At 41.6% G+C, this 21204-nt stretch overlaps 1 protein-coding gene across 9 annotated transcripts in view; it reads left to right on the top strand.

The window, feature by feature from the left end:
- Positions 1-21204, top strand: part of CASK (calcium/calmodulin dependent serine protein kinase) — a 325007-nt gene that overhangs the window by 194892 nt on the left and 108911 nt on the right. For all 9 annotated transcript variants that reach the window (XM_089673937.1, XM_089673942.1, XM_089673939.1 and 6 more), the window contains 2 exons: positions 10814-10891; positions 20094-20174. In XM_089673937.1, coding sequence (XP_089530063.1) covers positions 10814-10891; positions 20094-20174 — 159 coding nt within the window. The remainder of the gene's footprint in view (positions 1-10813; positions 10892-20093; positions 20175-21204) is intronic.

Here is a 21204-nt window from a genome sequence, read left to right as displayed (position 1 = left end):
TCCTACCAGGGGATCATGGTCCGACCAGGGCGAGGAGGGAATAGTTATCCACCTGACCAAAGGAAGCTGCTGAACATGCATGAATATATGGTCAATTCTACAAAAACTGTCATGAGGTTTGGAGTAGAATGTAAAGTCACGCTCAGTTGGGTGAAGTTCTCTCCAGACGTCCGCCAGCCCCGCCGTCCGCAAGAGAGAGCGCATACATTCCTCTAGCACGAAGTCGTGAGAAGGGGCTGCCCTCTGGACATAGCGCCTATCCAATGTGGAATCCAAGGTAACATTAGAATCTCCCAAAAGAAAAAGACCCTTGGAGTGTCGGGAGACAATGGTGGAAAGATGAGAAAAGAATATATGTTGAAAGCGATTGGGTGCATAGTAAGAGACAAAGGTAACCTCCTGATCCCAGAGGGTGCCCTGCAGAAGCAAGTACCTACCTATGGGGTCCGCTATATTCCGAGCACAGACAAAAGGAAGATTGCGCTTGAAAGCTATTAGTACACCTCAGCGTTTCTCAGGGGCCGAGGCAGTGTAAAAGGTGGGAAAGTGAGGCAAAAGATTCCGTGGAGCAGAGGACTGAGAAAACCTGGTCTCCTGTAAACATACCACGTCAATTTGTTGTGATTTGAGGTGATGAAAAACTTTAGCCCGCTTCTGAGGCAAATTGAAACCTTGAACATTCTGTGAGTATACTTTCAGAAGGGGTGAGGCCATGGCGGTATCAGCACAGCACGCTCAGCAGAAAAAGCATAGGTCGCCCACTAGTTACCACTCCCAATGGCGTTCGGACCATGGCATCCTGAAACCCTGCATGAGGATAAAACAAAAAAAACAGGAAAAGAAGGGAGAAAAAAAAAGAAACAAGAAATATATACAGCAGTACAAACGTGGCACGTCAATGGTGACATGCATCCTCCTACACCTGAAGGATACCGGTTGGGGGTGGCTCTACCACCGGACACATGGCTGCAAATGAAAACAGCAAAAACATAAGCCACCAGGGGGCAAAAAGGCAATTAACACAGTATAACAGAACACCAAAGTAATAACTAAGAGTCCCAGAAGTGAGCACATCCGCAGCAACCTCCCAATAGAAAACCCAGCTAAACTAGGGGCCAACCCCCTCCAGGAGGACGGCCACAGGCCGCCGTAGAACCACTACACAGCCCAAGTGGTCCCCCACCCACCTCCCAAAAAGGCCAACACCCGATCAGGCCAACCTCCCACCGGAGCCCGAGGGAACCATCACCCCATACCCAAATGGGAACCCGAACAACGGCACCCGAACCCGAGATAGGCCAGGACAGCAAAAAGTCATAATCCGCTAGTCCAAGAGGAGACCCTCCCCCCCCTATTCAGTGATGGAACCCAAGGGAGTGGGCTGGATCAGGCCTAGCCTGGAATGCTAACAAACTGGAAGAGCCCTAGGGGCCAAACTCACAGTCCCATCAGGAGAGTCCAACGGTGAAACACAATCGGTGATCCAAGATGCATCTTCAGCCCGGAGAAGAGCAGGATGGATTTGATCGTTGAGGGGTCTGAGGGAGGGCCCTCTTCCTGTTGGATGACCGCTCCCAGAGGTGGCCCGGTGGAAGCGGCCTCGCTAGGGATCCATTGGAGTGAGCCGGGCTCTGAGCAGCGGCCCCTGGAGGAAGAAGGTGCAAAGATTCCAGGAGAGAATGGGCCTCCTCCGGCGTAACAACAGAGCGGCCCTGGTAGTTGAAGGTGAGGCGGAACGGAAAGCCCCAGGTATATTTAATTCTGTGGTTCACCAGGACCGAAGTGAAGGGCTTCAACTGACGTCGTTTCTGCAGAGTGGTCTGGGAGAGGTCCATGAAGAGCTGGTAGCGATGTCCCTGGAATCTGAGGTGTGGTTTGTTTCTGGCCGCCAAGAGGATGGTTTCCGTAGTGTGGTAGAAAGTGAACTTGATGATGATGTCCCTCGGGGGCCCATCTGGTCGTCTGGGGCCCAATGCACGATGAATGCGGTCAAATTCAAGCCGGTCGAGGGGAATTCGGGCGTCAGCTCCTGAAACAGAGCAGTAGCGGTGGAGGTGAGATCTGTGATCGTTTCAGGTATACCCCTTAACTGCAAATTGCCGCGACGGGAACGGCTCTCGAAATCCTCAAGTCGGCTGCTCACGAGCGCCCCCCCCAAATGGTACACTGTTTTAACAGGGAACTGGCAAATGCACAAGAGATGTACAAAAAAAAATTTATATATATTATATATATTTTTTTTTTTCTTCTTCCATTTTCCTTTTTAATTTTAATAGCACAATTGTATTATACAGTTACACTGTAGATGAAAGACTGCGGCCTAAAGTTGGTAGTGTCCATCTGCAGGATGAAGGCTGTCAATTTTGTCAACAGAGCCTCCAGCATGCACATGGTCACTATCTCAGGGCCGACATACTCCTGTTGTCTGCTGGCTCTGATAGGGGAGAACATTTATTAACGCACCGTTGGCAAGGGACATCATATTGAGGAATGTTAATATACAGATTACTAATGGGAAGGAGATAATGTTGCATGTTTTCAAGGCACCCCCTCCCAAAATCATAATGAGTTGGACATCATAAGCATTTGATTTTCAGCTGTTAAAAAGCAGCCTAGCTATGTACAAAGAGTTTGAAATAGAACAATTAATAATGAAGACTGTTGCATTTGCTTCATAGTGACTACTGGACTGTTTGTTCCTGGAAATACCCCTTGATTCTTTTTCCAAATGTTAGATCTTTAAAATATTGGGCTGCAAACACTTGTTTGGACTAAACAGCATTATGCTGGTCCTAATATGCAAATATTAACATTAAGATGATCAAAAGAACTGTAGCTAACCATTAATTTTCTGGTATATCAGTGAGCCATAGTAATGGCTGTCATCCCATAGGATGATTGCAATTGCCTATTTTTCTACATATGTTACCAGTCTATGATTAAAAAATAATTATACTTGAGCTATATAATGTGTATGATCTGAATTGATATTATAATAGAATAGCGGAATGCTTGAAAAATGAAGGTGAAGCCGGCTTCTTTTGAAAACCTGACATGTTAATGTTGATGTATTGGCCCACATGGGAAACATCAAAAGCTGCTGTGCACATACAGTAATTGTCTTGATTACTTTGTATTGTGAATTGTGGTTTACCAAAAATATCAGAATTCATAACCCACTAATTACTAGTGTGTTGGTGTGAATGGGTTCTTTGCTGACCTTTCAGTGCTCATTGACTAGTGTTATATATGTACTGTATTATATATACTTATTCATATACTTAAAGCGGAGTTCCAGCGGTTTTTGTGCTTTTTAAAAGTCAGCAGCTACAAAAACTGCTGACTTTTAATAAACACACACTTACCTGTCCTTGGGTCCAGCGATGTATTCACCCACGCAATCCCTTCTCTCCTTCTGTTCTCCACAGCACCAGCATCTCTACTGTGGGCAACTGGCTGTGACTGCTTGCGGCTTCACAGCCTGGTGCCCACTGCGCAAGCGTGAATCGCGCCTCCTGATTGGTCCGGTAGTCTCCTGGGACCTGTGAAAGTTCCTAGGAGATTGCGGGAGCAAGGAGGGGGCTGAACTTTCGGCTCACTTCGCCGCCTCGAACTGAGCCGGAAGTGGGAGCAGGTACCTTTCAAAACCAGCATAGTAGGTTAGCAGCAAGGTGCTATGCAGGACAGAGCCACCAATGAGACCCAGTCCCTAAAGACTCCCTTGATGAGGGGATATGCCCTTCCAAAGTGGGTGAAGTCAGAGATGTTCAGAGTTATTCCCTGTTCTTACCTGTGTGCCACTCCTCCCTTAGATTCTTGAGTATATAATGCCCTAGATGCCTTCCTTCTCCCAGGGTGGTGTTTCCCTCTCCTCACTTGCAGTGCGTAGTTGTCCAGACTGGCCTTCATTGTTTTTGTCCTCCTCTTTCTTTAATGACTCTAGCCGACATTACAATTTGGGTTGCTCAGGATGTAACTGCCTCACAGGCACTAATGCAGACAGGCCTCAGCAGTCCTACCACTCTCCCTTGGGTCTCAAGCAGACATTTTGCCACTCAGCTTGACAGTACCGTACAATCTGGTGCCTGAAAAAAGCTAAAATCAGGAACAAGCGGGCTGCGCGCTTTGAACAGACACAGGGGGACATTTTATTAAAACAACCTTTTTGTCTCTCAACAACCAAAAGCATATGAAATTACGTTAAAAAGTGCATTTCGCCATACACCCAGGTTTAATCACTCTTATTATGACAGTCCGGATCCTCCATTCCTAATGTAAGCTCGGCAACTTCCCTGATCTGTCAAGGTATATCTCACCACTTCTGCATGCTCCTGGCAGAGTGATGTCACTTCCTGTGCTCTGCCCCTGTGGGTATTGCACTTTGATGTGTAAGCGCGCTGTGTATTGTGGAAGCAAACTATTGGAACCCACACTGTGACGTATGCAGCAGCTAGAGAGTTTTGTTCTCTGAGCATGGGTGAATTTGGTATAGTAGTTATGCACAATTCTTGATTTCAGAACTATCCCTTTCTCCCACGAGCACAGCCTGTTTAAATTTCTCTCACCAGTTTTTCTTGGAGGTCATTGTACCTGTTCCAGTGTGGAAAAGGTTTCAGGGTTTTTATTCAAACTTGTTCACGGTCCTGAAACCGAATGAAGATGTGCGTCCCTCCTTGGACCTCAAGATCCTCAACAAGTACTTGAGAATCAGAAATTTCCATATGGAATCTGCCAGCTCAGGCCTCGCTTCTCTCCAACAAGGTGATTTCCTTGCTTCACTGAACATCAGAGATGCTTATTTGCATGTCCCCATTTATCCCCCACATCGACATTTTCATGCGATTTATCCTGAGCATGTAACTTTTTCAATGTGTGCCTCCGCCCTCCTTTTGGCTTTTCCCGTGCCCACTGGGTCTTGGGTGAATGCTGAATTGTTGCAAGCCTTCTATCAAGTATTGTTTGAGCGATTAATTTAGTCAGCTAAATTGATCGTTTAATTGATGAACCACGTTGCCTCCAATACAAAAAAAAAAATAAAAATAATTTACCTAGCTTAATTAATTTATTCTGAGTTCTTTTGCCATGCAGAAATCTTTGAATAAGATCAGATTGTTGTAAGTATAGACTGCAGACTATGAAAAATAAATTATTTTACAGAAGCTACTTACAAACACCATATAACAGTCAGCTTGAGAGGTGGACACAGACACTAAGATATGAAATTATAAAATTATCTGTGACAGCAGAGTAGATATATTGAATTAAATTCAATAATGAATTTTCCCTTGTAGACAGCATAACCAAAGATAACTACCTACAAACCATAATCTGGCTGCAGAAAGAATCCGGCTCCATGCACACTAGCATTTTTTTTTTTAAGCTCCTAGAAGCTATTATCTGCATATTGCCATGCAAGAACACTTAATAATCTGTTTACGTGTTCTTGCATGGCAAGACCACTTACTGTTATCTCACATATATATTCTTCTTATTACCACCCTAACTCCTCCCACAGTTTTTACACTACATAGACAGTAATATACCGAAACGTGCGGATTGTTCCCGATTGGTGTACTATTAGTTTGTGGAACGTTTCGCCAAATGGTTCACGAAATATCGGCGTTTTTGTGGTGAAATTGGTCCCATAGGAATGAATGGTGGAATGTTCAAAACTAGAGTGAGAGCTGACAAAAGCTAGAGTGTGAGCTGAAAAATCAGGACATGATTTCTAAACTGCCATCACTCCCTCATTTTCAAGCCCCCTACACAAATCGTATATCAAAGCGTTCAGCTTGAAACTCCACTCTAGCCACCTCAAATTTGAAGGGCAATTTCTAAACTGCGACTGTGCCTTCATTTTTAATATTTCAGACATACTATGCATCAAAATGTATGTCTGGGTCTTGCGATTCTCACAATATAAAGCTCTTCGGTGTAGGATTTAAAATTTTTAAACTACAACCGTTTGAAAATGGCAACCGCTAGTGAAGTGAGCAAGTTGGAGCAGTTTGTTTTTAACCGCTCTTCTCTGCCCTTGCTGTAGAGTGAGTTGCCAAAGGAACCCAGGTGTGTGAGCAGGCAGCAGAGTGACAAGCCACTCCACCCAGTTACTCCGCCCACTCCAGTTGTAGACTACTGGTGGAGGCAAGAACACTTCACACAATTTCCCCAGAAATTGTAGCTTTTCTAGTATTAAGTGTTCTTACATGGCAAGACCACTTACTGTTATCTCACATATATATTCTTATTATTATGGCCAAATTTACAACCCTAACTCCTCCCACAGTTTTTACACTACATAGACAGTAATATACCAAAACGTGTGGATTGTTCCCGATTGGTGTGCTATTACTTTGTGGAACGTTTTGCCGAATGGTTCACGAAATATCAGCGTTTTTGTGGTGAAATTGGTCCCATAGGAATGAATAGCGGAATGTTCAAAACTAGGGTGGGAGCTGACAAAAGCTAGAGTGTGAGCTGAAAAGTCAGGACATGATTTCTAAACTGCCATCACTCCCTCATTTTCAAGCCCACCTACACAAATCTTATATCAAAGCGTTCAGCTATCCCTGCTGCCACTACAAATGTCTACAGCTAAGCCATAGTCTTAATAGTTTTTACAATATGATCATTTGTTTGCAACTCATGCTGCCCAATGACCTTTTCACAGTTACTCCAGCCACTCCACCCAGTTACTCCGCCCACTCCAGTTGTAGACTACTGGTGGAGGCAAGAACACTTCACACAATTTCCCCAGAAATTGTAGCTTTTCTAGTTATTATTATACAGTATTTATAAAGCGCCAACAGTTCACTCAGCGCTGTACATTAAAAAGGTGGACAGAACACGCGACAGTACAGTAACAATACAATGCGATACACGAGGGGTTCGAGGGCCCTGCTCTTTCGAGCTTACAATCTATGTAAATGTATATAAATGTATATTTTCCTACATAGCTGCAACTACACTATATTGCCAAAAGTATTGGCCAACAGCTATGTTGGAACAGGAAGGGACCACCCCCAAACTGTTCCCACAAAGTTGAGAGCATGAAATTGTCCAAAATGTCTTGGTATGCTGGCAGCTTAAGAATTCCCTTCACTGGAACTAAGGGGCCAAGCTCAACCCCTAAAAAACAACCCTACACCATAATCCCCCCTCCGTACCGTTCTCCTAGCAACCACCAAACCCAGACATGTCCATCAGATTGCCAGAAAGAGAAGCGTGATTCATCACTCCAGAGAACACTGCTCTATAGTCCAGTGGCGGCGTGCTTTACACCACTGCATCCAACACTTTGCATTGCACTTGGTGATGTAAGGCTTGGATGCAGCTACTCGGCCATGGAAACCCATTCCATGAAGCTCTCTACACACAGTTGTTGTACTAATCTGAAGAGCACACTAAATTTGGAGGTCTTTAGCTATTGACTCTGCAGACATTTGTTGACTTCTGGGCACTGTGCACTTCAGCCTGTGCTGACCCCCCTTCTGTCATTTTACGTGGCCTACCACTTAGTGGCTGAGTTGCTGCTGTTCCAGGTTGCTTCCACTTTGTTACATTTGCTATATTCCATTAACTGCTGACCGTGGAATATTTACTAGCAAGGAACTTTCACGGATGGACTTATTGCACAGGTGGCGACCTATCATGGTACCACGCTTGAATTCACTGAGCTCATGAGTGACCCATTCTTTCACAAATGTTTGTAGAAGCAGTCTGCATGCCTGGGTGCTTCATAAAACACCTGAATCCAATGATTTGGAGGGGCGTTGAATACTTTTAGTAATTTAGGCTGGCCATACATTATACAATTATCTGCAGATTTTTGGTTTAGATTTACCAAAAACCATATAATAGGAGGACAAACCTAAACAACACTTTCAGTTGTATCCAATTAGGCAGGCCCTTGCACTACATAGTTGAAGGTAAATCTAAAGGAAATTGGGCAGAAAATCTGCAGATAATTGTATAATGTATGGCCAGCCATAGTGTATGATAGTTTATCTAAAATATTTAGAACGCCTTGCAGAGTCTGGTGATTTCTAATTTATGGTAGCAGCAATTAAATAGAAATTTTTTCTACAGAGGTGTAATTTCAGACATAGCAATTAGAATACATAAAAACAATTTGCACACTTTATTCTATTCTATAACACACACATAGATTTCTAACAATATTCATTACAAATAAACATATAGTATTATGCACAAACCCATTTTAAATAATATGGTATTTTGTGTCCTAATCACGTCTTTTCATATAGTCTGAAATATATGGAAACAGAACCTCAACAGTGTTATTAGTTTCATCTGATCAGATGATGAACTGCAAATCTTTCTTACTGTAAGGATGCAATCATATACAGTTGTAAAAACATAATAATCATGATTGAGTCTTGTATGTATCGATATACATTGAAAAGTGTCCACGTATTTTTAAAGCTCACAGTTGTACAAAATATCATGAGGTTTTGCATTATTTTTCCCTCATAATATTGAAATATCGAACCTTTTCTATGTTGACTTTAAGTTCTCACAGAGACATCCATCTTTGGATAAAGTCCACCTGTGTATGCAGAAACTTAGTGAATACACTTCCAAACATCTTCTGTTCAGTTTGTTGTTTCTTCTCCTGGCCAAAACACTGGAAGGCCTGTTGGACTATTGATACTGTGAAAAAGTTGTTTAACTCATTTGAAGGGTCAATTTCCTCCATTGTTTCTCACACTGAGAGGTGTCCTTGCCTTAATTTGTTCTGTATACACTTTGTTTGCAGAACAAACTGCTTCAGTTGGAAAAATAGATTGTCTCTGCGTAGGCACTGATACCTGAAGATGACTTTGTATTGTCGAGCTTATTTGGCTTTAAAAATCCCCATGGTTCAAACTAGAGAAATGATAAAATATTTTTTTTCTCCATATAACTTTTAACACTTCAGTTGGATATTCAATCTCCAAAAATCTGCATGGACACAAACTCATGCTTGTAGTACCTAGGCTTTGTTTTAAACACAGCCCTGTGTCATGTGTTTCTTTCACCAGCAAAAATCATATCGCTGAGCTCTCCAGCAAGGGTACAGTCGGTGACCCTCAATGTGATTTTGTTTTTTTGTTTTTTGTTTTTTTTTTATTTTGAATGAGGGTCCTGGATGTGATGGTGGCCTCTGTTGAAGTGTCATATGGCCAGATTCTCACCAGGCTGCAAGTGCACTTCATTCTTACTGTGTGGTAGAATCATACTTTTCCCCCGGATCAACCTATGTGGCTTTTTTTTTTCTTTTGGTCAATGTACCGCTCACACACAAGGCAATATCTGGGTGCCCCCTTGTGTTCAAATTCTGAAGGCCTTCACCTGCATATTCCCACAAGCCTTGGTCTAGGGTTGTGAGGAAGAGGCCCATTAACATGGGGATAGGATGGTCCCTCCTTGCAAGGTAAACCCCTGACCCCCATTCACCCCCCCCCCCCCCCTTTATTTTGGTCATATGGTCTAGTATGGCTCAGGAGTGGCACTACACTTCTGTTTGCATTAGGTATCCCTTTAAAACTCCCTCTTTTTTGGCACTTTTGCTATAGGATTGCATCTGTACTACAGCAAAAATTACATTTGCAAAAATAAAAAAAAACAAAAAACACTTTTTAATTGACCATGAAACAATTGAGTACTGTCCGTGATACTTTTTTTTTATTTAGTAAACCTAACGTAATTGACCATGAATAAAATTTGACAGATGGCTTTCTTTTTTTTCTTTTTTTTTACAGCAATCCATGTCCCAAAGGTCCCCCAAAATGCATACCAGACCCTCAAGGGTCTAGTGTGTATTTTGGGGGGATGCATTGCTGTTTTTTACAAGGAAAAACAAGTTGGCAGGGAGCTGTCAATTATCAGCATTTAAACAGCTTGTTTTTGCTTTGTAAATGTTAAGTGTTGCACTAGTAGGTTGTATACATCTTGCAGATGCGCCACTTCACAAGCAGGTTTAGGTTGGTTTTACACGAGTTGGTCATTTTTAATATTTCCTGTTAAGCATTATTTAAATTGCTGCTACCTTTGATTTCAGTGAGGTTCGGATTTGGCATCCAGATTTATCTAATGTTCGCCCCACCCTACTTGAACTGAACAGTTGGCCCACCAGTGACTGACTTGTTCCTCACTGGAGTAGAAGAATTCTAAGAATCTTCATATGTCACTGTAGGAGCTGGGTTCAAGAATTGTGTGTGTATTTTACGGCAAATTATTTGTCTGTTTAAAAACGGAGAACTTTTTTATGTGTGAAAACTTGGCATTTAGTATAATTTGTGCATTTATATCCAGCGTGAAGTCTTATGTGCACCTTTTAAGCAGATTATAAAATGTGGTAATGTGAGCACTTATAGTGCTGAATGTTTTAGTAATGATCCTTAGCACAGCTTCTAGCATCATACCATCCATGTGAAAAATAAATTCACCGGTCCCCTAGTTCATAAATGGTAATAGTGAAAGCTGTTGAAGCCTAATCTTACGTCTCCACATTCCTTTCAGGAACAAAAACCCTTGCCAGTGCTTAATTGGGGATTTTCATCACTTCCTTGGGACAGCTATTACAGCAGGAAACTTTCTCATAGTTTACTGCATTAGCAGACTTGTATTTTTTTTTTCCTCTTCCAACATCTCTTTGCTGGTTCCCAGATAGTAGCTTTTAAAGATTCTGTTTGAAAGAGTTTCCACTTCTGAATGATAAGAGGCAAGCAGTCAGGACTTTCATTTTTAACTTAGCATGTTTAATCAGCAAACTGTGCTTGATTGCATTATTCTTGTCCTTTGATTTCAGCTTTATGACAAAATCAATACGAAGTCTTCGCCACAAATCAGGAATCCTCCGAGTGATGCTGTACAGAGAGCCAAAGAGGTAATTAACTTTTTTTTTTTTCTTCTTACTGTTCATGCATGTAACGTTTCAGCATTTGAATTTGATTTAGGTATTCCAAGAGTATTTTCTAAATGCATTGAACTGACCAGATGTACTAGGATAAAATGATCTCCTTGACACTGTTGTGGTGTTTATACACAGATCATTTATAATAGCTCCATTATTCAGCTGTAATCTGACTTCCATTTGCTAGGCTGCAAATCTAGTAGCACTTGTGAAACAGGTGTTGATTATTTAAATCGTACAGAGGGCCTTCATTACCGATAACGTTTACCCATTTCGTTTTATATTAATTAAACCAAAAAATGCTAAAAAAGAAAATAAAAAAATTAAGAAATGCAAGCACTATAGAAGCCAGTAAACAACTCTGTAATTGGGGCATTCATAACTGACAGTATTTTTACTTTATTATGTGAAGAGGTTTTATGAGTGCAAAATGTACCATGCTAATGGTTGTAAACAGTCAGGATTTGTAGCTATTTGAAAATGGTTACCTGTTTGTATCACTTAAAAGCAGAATATGTTCTTACTCTTCATAAAAAAAACTCATTTCGCCAATTGCTTGTTCTATTCAAAGGTCAAACAATACATGTACTGCATATATTTATAAAAATCTAAAATGGCTAAACTCAAGGTTTCTGTGCTATTAGAGACTGAGTCTAGCTCTGATGAGGAAATAGAGTAAATTAGGTTTAGTGGCTGAGCAAAGACATTTTTATCATGCCTTTTTCATAATTTGTCAGATATGTAGCTTGACCTCAGGGTTTACTGACCAGCCAGAAGGATGCTCCAAAATGTTAAGGCAATTGTTTGCATATTACTAGAGTTAAATTATGCAATGACTATAGGCCGAGCACTTTTTATATTTATAAGCTGAATGAGCCAAATAACAGGAATTTAAAGCCCATTCACATTCTGGCAACGCAGAGTGTGTGTGATATCGCGTATTCATGCAGCACATGAAAATGCCCCTTGTTCTGGTAGGCACCCTGCAGTGCCATTCATTCTTAATGACAACCCAACACTTGCATTAAATTGCACTGCAAACATATTGTAACTTATTGCCAGGTATTGAAGTAAGATGCAATTTCAAATAAAGGTGCCCTCACTTTTTTGTGTGATGGTCACAAATAAGTCTGTTCTAAACGCAACGTACCTAAATATAGGTTTGAACAGAGCCATAGAGCTCAGCTCTTTAACTACTTCCCGCCTGCCTGCAGTACATTTACTAAGGGCAGGAAGCATGGGCAGATGGATCACTGTCACTGGCTACAGCAGGATTCGGTCATCAGGTCTCAGCCAATGATTTATGGCTGAGACCTGCTGATTGGCTGTAGCCAATCACAGCACAGAGCCCTGTGTTTACAAACACACAGTACTCTGTACACAGTTCAGTGATCTGACTGTTATTTCTCCCTGCAAAGCAGCGAGAAAAAGCAGCCACGTCTTAGTAAAAGCAGCACGTATTACACACATTGCACTTGTTAGGTACACAGTTAACCCTTTGATTTCCCTCTGAAGTTAACTCCTACCCAGCCAGTGTCTTCAGTAAAGTGTACAGTATTAGTACACAATTGATGTAAGTGTACCACCAAGCCGGCGTCAGCTTGCACCAGATTGCTTGCCACACTATCACAGTCCCACTATAAGTTGCTGATCACCGCCTTTACCAGTATAGCATCATATCTGCGTAAATTCCAGTATATATACCATCGTTTGTAGACGCTATAACTTTCACACAAACCAATTAATATACAGGTTTTTTGGGATTTTTATTTTTACCAATGGCATGTAGCAGAATACATTTTGGCCTAAAGTTATGAAAAAATTGGATTTTTTATTTTTTTTATTGGATATGTTTTATAACAAAAAGTAGAAAATATTGTCTTTGTTTTTTCCTAATATTAAGTCTTAAATTAGGTTTGGCAAGTTTGTAAACCTGTCTATGAAACTTAAGCATCTGTCCACTTTCCTTACTTTAAAGTGTTACTAAACCCAGGACCCTGCATGGAAATGCAATTATTGTAGTAAATATAAACTGCTAAATGCCTTCTCTCATTAGCAGTTAGAGTAGTCTTGTGACCTCTATCAGTGTCCAGCAGAGCACATGTTAATGCTTGTAGGAGGAGTTATCATTCTCCCCTGATTTACTTATGAGGTTGCAAGACCCCTGACCCTGTGTCTGGACAGCTCTGATTGGCCCTGTGCTGATCACATGCACTCTCCCAAGAAAAAAAAGCCTTTCTAGCCTTATACACCAAACTGAGCATGTGCAGAGTGACTCCACATTATATGTCTTATCAGGAGATGAGGGGGACACTGGAAGAAGGGGAGGATCAGAGAAGTGAGGATCAAAAAGCCTTTTTACACCATGCAGAAAAGTAACCCCTTAGGTTCCCCATTGAGTATAACAAGCATGCTTTACTGCATATACAGACTGATTTTACTGTTGTGGGTTTAGTAACACTTTAAGACTGACTCTTGGATTTTGAAGGCCAAAGTGGGAGGTCACCTTGGGTCTGACAATTTCTGCCCAAAAAACTGACTTGCTGCCAATTACACATGCTGCTTAACTGCTTCTGAGTGTGCATAAATTAGGTAGAGAAATGTAGTTGAGGGAAATGTAAGTAGCTGCAGGACTGGTAACTTGGTATTGTAGTACACATTCAGCAGTATGGAGACTTTTATTTATTTTTTTATCAGTATGAGGGCAGCCAGGTTGAAAGCAAGATGCCCGTGACTCCTTGGGTGGCTTTTGTCAGGCTTAGATGCTACGCAATCTCAACCTGTTAGTTTGCCAAAATGGATTGCATGCTCTGAACATATCCATTATGCACCTGACACTTGTGTGCTTATATTCATGTTGCTCAAACACCAATTTTCAAGGCAGTTTCAACAAGCTGTTTATCACAAAAATATGTGGGTCAAGCAAACCCATCTCCAACATTGATCTAATCTTTGGAATAGTTGGAACTGGTAATTGTAGCTTTTTTTAATCTGTATAATTAATGCTGGTTGAAGTTGGGGCATATATTGTCAGCATTAGAAAGCTTTAGGTACATCTGTAGTACCTTCGCTTTGGTTAACATTATTGTGGGCTGAGAGGGCCGCATTTGCTCAGGCACAGCAGCCCTTGTTTTCAACAGGAAAAAGGTGCATGCACCTTTTTAAAAACGCGGCCTTTTTGACCATGCAGTTTCCCTGTGGTTCCCGTACCCGCAAACATACTTCGGGCTGAGACACATGGGGGTGCCATTCAGAATGAATGGCAGCCCCACGTGTCTCATAAGAGCATTGTGATTTTGACTGCGGGTGGATATGGGAATAGGTGCGATTACTGCACTTGCAACCAACCCACAGAATGCAGGCAAGTGTATTTAGGCATATTTTTAACTTGCAGTAGTTTGTAGTTTTTTTAGGTTTTTTTTTTATAACAGACTTGTACAGAGGTGTAAAATGTACTTACGTGTTTAGTAGTAGTAGTATAAGTAGATGCTTAAATTAAGGTTGGAGATGGAGATAATCCCCAGCAGACAGCACCCAACATCCTTTCATAGTCAGTCCTGTAGGGGGAAATGGTAATGGCCTATGTTGTATATTTTGGGCTGTTTTCTAATTTATCTGTCATGTGGCATTCCTCATAGATTTCAGTAGAACATCAAGTCCTCCAAACATATATTTTCAGAAAGTAGAGACCCTGGAGAAAAAAAATGGTGGCAGTTGCAAATTCTTTTGTTATATCACATGGTAATTGTGCTACTGTTTATCAATTTGTATTTTTCACAGAAAATACACTCCTAAAAAAACAAAATATTGCCCTTTTTTTTTTGTTTTGTTTTGTAAAATATAAAATGAGGTTATGCTAAGTAAATGGATACCAAACATGCCAGACCTTAAAATTGCACGTGCACTTGTGAAATGATGCCAAACTGTGGTGCCCCAAATTATTCATAAGCTTTATAAGCCCTTACAAGTCATTAGTTTATAGTTAACTATAAATTATAGCCCCACTCCAGCATGCAAGGCTATACTCGTGTGTAAATACTGCCGCTGCTGCCAAAGCATACATTATATTGGTGGTAGTAAAAGGGTTAAATATTAACGTTTACCAGTGAGGTTAGTCACATACTGGATTCTTATTTCTCAGTGACTCCGGTAACATTCAGTAACATCATTCACATATGTTCAGCTTTTTACTAGTGTTGTTAAGTGAACGGTTGGCTTCTTACTGCACAGCTCCTTTTTACAGCTTTCGGATCGGTTGACCCCATGCATGAAATTTGGAGGACTGTACCCTGACCCCACCAGGAAGGAGATTGCTGAAGATGTTGCTCTGGGCATGGGATCTTGCATTAGGTGCTTACTTTGGCTGATAGTGCAACAAGTTGATTTTGCCACAGTGCTATACAGGTCCAGGACTGTGGTTCATATACTGCTGGAGCCCTGTTCCTGAAGAACCCTTAGGGGGGAGCTCAGTGAGAGAGCAAATATTTGGATAGGGGTTGTCCCTATAATCCAGACTCCACTAACACGAGCAGCAAGACAAGCCAGGGCTTCAGCCCTACCTGAGAGCCCAGTGTATTGCTATGCTCTGGTCCCTTCAAAGTAAACTATGAGGTGCTGGTTGCAACTCATTCTGTCATAGCCAGCAGTGATGGACAGTCCTGCATTTTGGGGCCTCTAAGGCTTCTGCACCTCCTTTTCGCTTGGCTGTATTGTGCATGCTGTTTTTCTTCTCCCTAATTCTCTGTGGCTCCCCTGATCACTGCCTGCCAACCTCTGCTAGCTATTGCCCATGCTGACTCATTATCTGCCTCTGGACCTCCTATATGACTTTAGGAGCACCCTCCTCAAATTTATCGAGGGAGGAATGTTTGACTGTGTCAGAGTTTGAGGAATCGACCTGCAGGGGTCACAAGTGAGCAACCCCTATCATCTCGCCCATAGTCTCCTTCTGACCTTCCTCTGTCTACCTTTGCCCTCTGAATGCAGATGGTTCTATATCTGGTTCTGTTAATTTAGCACAGGAAGAGTACCACTCTGCAGGTATTTCTCCCAAACTTAATAATGCTGGGGTTTTTTTTCATCTTTTGACACAGTGGGCATACAGTGCCTTGATAAAGTATTCATACCCCTTGAAATTTTCCATATTTAGTCATGTTACAACCAAAAACGTAAATGTATTTTATGGGGATTTTATGTGATAGACCAACACAAAGTGGCACTTAATTGTGAACTGGAAGGAAAATTAAATGATTTTCAAAATGTTTTACAAATATCTGAAAACTGTGGCATGCATTTGTATTCAGCCCCCTTTACTCTGATGCCCCTAACTAGAAATCTAGTGGAACCAATTGCCTTCAGAATTCACCTAATTAGTAAATAGTCCACCTGTGTGTAAATTAATTTCAGTATAAATACAGCTGTTCTGTGAAGCCCTCAGAGGTTTGTTAGAGAACATTAGTGAACAAACAGCATCATGAAGATCAAGGAACACACCAGACAGGCCAGGGATAGAGTTGTGGAGAAGTTTAAAGCAGGGTTAGGTTATAAAAAAAGTACTATTCAATCCATCATCCAAAAATGGAGAGTATGGCACAACTGCAAACTTACCAAGACATGGCCGTCCACCTAAACTGACAGGCCAAGCAAGGAGAGCATTAATCAAAGAAGCAGCCAAGAGGCCCATGGTAACTCTGGAGGAGCTGCAGAGATCCTTCATGCAATAAAGCCATTGTTCAAAGAAAGCCATAAGAAGTCCCATTTGCAGTTTGCAAGAAGCCATGTGGGGAACACAGCAAACGTAGAAGAAAGGGCTCTGGTCACATGAGACCAAAATTGAACTTTTTGGCCTAAAAGCAAAACACTGTGTGGCAAAAAACTAACACTGCACATCACCCTGAACACACCATCCCCACCGTGAAACATGGTGGTGGCAGCATCATATTGTGTGGATGCTTTTCTTCAGCAGGAACAGGGAAGCTGGTCAGAGTTGATGGGAAAATGGATTGAGCCAAATCCAGGGCAATCTTAGAAGACAACCTGTTAGAGTCTGAAAAAGACTTGAGACTGGGACGGAGGGTCACCTTCCAACAGAACAACGACCCTAAACATACAGCCAGAGCTACAATAGTATGGTTTAGATCAAAGCATATTCATGTTAGAATGGCCCAGTCAAAGTCCAGACCTAAATCCAATTGAGAATCCGTAGCAAGACTTGAAAATTGCTGTTCACAGGCGCTCTCCATCCAATCTGACAGAGCTTGAGCTATTTTGCAAAGAAGAATGGGCATTTCACTCTCTAGTTGTGCAAAGCTGGTAGAGACATAGCCAAAAAAGACGTGCAGCTGTAATTGCAGTGAAAGCTGGTTCTACAAAAGTATTGACTCGGGGTCTGAATACAAATGCATGCCACACTTTTCAGATATTTATTAGTAAAAAAATTTGAAATCCATTTATCATTTTCCTTCCACTTCACGATTATTTGCCACTTTGTGTTGGTCTATCACATAAAATCCCAATGAAATACATTTATGTTTTTGGTTGTAACATGACAAAATGTGGAACATTGCAAGGGGTATGAATACTTTTTCAAGGTACTACATGTCTAAAACTAGGGGGGGGGGGAATTTACTAAAACCAGAACTTGCAAAATCTGGTTCAGCTCTGCATAGAAACCAATCGGCTTCCAGGTTTTATTGTCAAAGGTTAATTGAACAAGCTGAAGTTGATTAGCTACGATGCACAACTGCACCAGATTTTTCTGGCATCTGTGAACATCAAGCATGCTTATAATGTGCAGTGCTAGTGTGTAATTTATGAATAATATCAATAATGTCAAATATGCCACAGTAGTAGTGAGACTTCTACCAAAGTTAGACACCACCACTACAGTTTAATTCGAGACTTACCAAAACGTAGGACTTCGAAGCCTAGAGGTCAATGTAAGCATAAGTATGGTACAATCTGCACATTTTTTTTTACACCGATTGCTTTTATACCCATAAAGGCTGTAAAAGCAATCATTTATCCTTCTCTCTGGCACAAACACACAAAGGTATTGGAACGCCTGCTTTTACATGCACATGAACTTTAATGGCATCCCAGTCTTAGTCCATAGGGTTCTTTTTGAGTTGGCCCACCCTTTGCAGCTATACCAGCTTCAACTCTTCTGGAAAGGCTGTCCACAAGGTTTGACCATTCTTCCAGAAGCACATATGTGAGGTCAGGCACTGATGTTGGACCAGAAGGCCTGGTTCACAATCTTCACTCTAATTCATCCCAGAGGTGCTCTATTGGGTTGAAGTCAGGACTGTGTGCAGACCAGTCAAGTTCCTCCACCCCAAACTCGCTCATCCATGTCTTTATGGACCTTGCTTTGTGCACTGGTGTGCAGTCACGTTGGAACAGGAAGGGGCCATCCCCAAACTGTTCACACAAAGTTAGGAGCATGAACTTGTCAGAAAAGTCTTGGTATGCTGACACCTTAAGAGTTCCCTTCACTGGTACTAAGGGGCCAAGCTCAACCCCTGAAAAGCAACCCCACACCATAATCCCCTCCCTCCACCAGACTTTACACTTGACACAATGCAGTCAGGCATGTACCGTTCTACTGGCAACCGCCAAACCCAGGCACGTTGATCGGATTGCCAGACAGAGAAGCATGATTCATCACTCCAGAGAACACGTTTCCACAGCTCTGGAGTCCAGTGGCGTCATGCTTTGCACCACTGCATCTAAAGCTTTACATTGCACTTGGTGAGGTAAGGCTTGGACGCAGCTGCTCAGCCATGAAACCCATTCCATGAAGCTCTCTATGCACTGTTGTTGTGCTAATCTGAAGGCCACGTGAAGTTTGAAAGCCTTTAGCTATTGACTCTGCAGACAGTTGGTGACTTCTGCACACTATGCGCTGACCCCACTCTGTCATTTTACGTGGCCTACCACTTTGTGGCAGAGTTGCTGTTGTTCCCAGTTGCTTCCACTTTGTTATAATACCACTAACAGTTCACTGGAATATTTAGTAGCAAGGAAATTTCACAGATGGACTTATTGCACAGGTGGCAACCTATCGTGGTACCACGCTTGAATCCGCTAAGCTCCTGAGAAAAACCCATTCTTTCACAAGTGTGATTTTTTTTTTTTTCCTTTTTTTGTTTCCTTTTTTTCCCTTTTTTTTTTTAATCCTGTTGTTCCACCGGCTTTTTTCAAGGTTTATTGTTGATTGTTCTTCACTTTGCTTTTGAGGTCCATTGTTTCTTCAGGTAGCCGTCTGAAGCAGCAGGTTGATAAACGGTGCCTACCCATTTGTTCTGGCAGTTCCATATTTGATTGGACGCTCCTTCATCTAACATTCATATACTCCTTTGTAGTATGATTTTCACATCTGCTGGATTTCTCTTTCGCTATTTCCCACCCCTCAGTTGACTGCTTTTGGACATTCCAACCATTTAAGAATTCCTGTATTTCCTGTGTCCCTCAATGGACAGTAAAGAAATGTTGGTGTTTGCACTTCCTACATTATGCTTAGAAATGGTATGGCAGACACCTGTTCACTTTTATTGGGCTCTGAAAGTGCACCACATCCACCCCAAGGGCCATAATTCATAGCTAACTCTAAACTGATAACCATAGTTTTCAAGACTTCAGGGGAATTTTTAACACTTGACATGTGTAGTATCTATTTACTTGATGCAGGCCAATCTTTTATATTTTAAAAAAATGGGTATAATATTGTGTGTTTACACTAAAATTCATGTTAGTGTATTTTTTTCTAAAAATATACTTTGTATAAATAATTGCGCAAATATCATGCAACATAAAAAATTACAGTTACCACCATTTTATTCTCCAGGTTCTCTGCTTTTAGAAAATATATACTTTTGGGGGGTTTGAAGTAATTTCTAGGAAAAAATACAGATTTTGGCATGTGTGCAAAAATATAAAAATTGCCCCAGTAGGCAAGTGGTTCAGAAAAAGATTTCAGAGCAAGTACAAAAATCTTACTTTTTATTTTGGTGGAAGTCTTATTTAGGGTGTTTAAATTCTTGTTATTATCAATAAATGATCAGGAAGGAAAGCGGTTTCCTTCAGAGTACTGGCTTCACAGAACATGAGCGATTGTGTAAAGAATAAGTCTGCACCCACTAATAACTAACCTGTTTCCTGCTGCCCATTGTAGGTTTTGGAAGAAATATCATGTTACCCTGAAAATAATGATGCAAAAGAATTGAAGCGTATACTAACACAACCTCATTTCATGGTAAGCAAAGTATTGACTTTAAAAAAAATCTTTGCATTTTTGTTTTAAAAATACAGACTGTTATACAATTGTGTCAAAGCTGTAGGCACAGAATTTTGTGCCATTAACTGAGCAGTTGCCTTTTGATAATGACTGCAAATTTAACATTTGTGAAAGTGTGTGCATTCTTACGGGCTCATGCACACTGCAGCTCAAAAACGCCTGATTTATAAGAGTTTGATCTTCTTTTCAATTTCTTCTTCTGTCTCTAAACGCCTCTCCATGTTAGCCTATGTGTCCATGCACACATAGATGTTTACATGAGTTTAGAGGCAGAAAAAAACCCCACCAAAGTTGTGTTCAGGAAAAGAGCTATTGAGCATATAACGATCTTTAAACGATAAAATGTGCGTAAACGCGTCTAAATGTGCGTTAATGCTAGGTGCATTTAGCGCTTGAGTGTTCGTTCATTTCAGTGGCCAGGATAAATTAATATTCTAGGCAATGAAATTAATGAATGCCTAAGCACTTGACGTACCCAAAAAAGAAGTTTGCAAAAACGCAGCTTTGTGTTTTGTTTTTTTTTATACTGATTTTCTCTTGCCAGGAGAAAAGGCATTCAAAAGATGCCCGGTGTGCATGAGCCATTAATAATCTAGTAAAACAACTGTGTAACCACATGCCGCCCAGCCACTGTAGAAATACGTTGGCAGGGCGGCGCGGCTGGGCAAAACCACGTTTTAAAACGTGTGTTTTCAAAACAGGTAGGGGGCGCTCGCAAGGCGCGCCACCGCCCTACCTGTCCTGCCGATCACGGCCGCGGATGTCAGTTGCCGGGTCATCGCCAGTCGTTACCGGCTGTGTCCCGGCGATTAGCGGAAATCACTGACAGAGCAGGGCTGCAGTAGCTCTGCTCTCTGTCAGTTCCCTGACAGCTCCTGACAGGCTAATCGAGAGAGAAGAGTTTATCTCTCCCGATCAGCGTTTCCCTGTGCAGTACACACCCCCGCCCCCTAGTAAAACACTCCCCTCACACAGTTAACCCTTTCAC

This window comes from Staurois parvus, unplaced genomic scaffold (assembly GCF_062004578.1).
Source record: "Staurois parvus isolate SC_StPar_1 unplaced genomic scaffold, SC_StPar_1.0 ptg000145l, whole genome shotgun sequence".
NCBI lineage: Eukaryota > Metazoa > Chordata > Amphibia > Anura > Ranidae > Staurois > Staurois parvus.
This window is presented reverse-complemented; position numbering and strand designations above follow the sequence as displayed.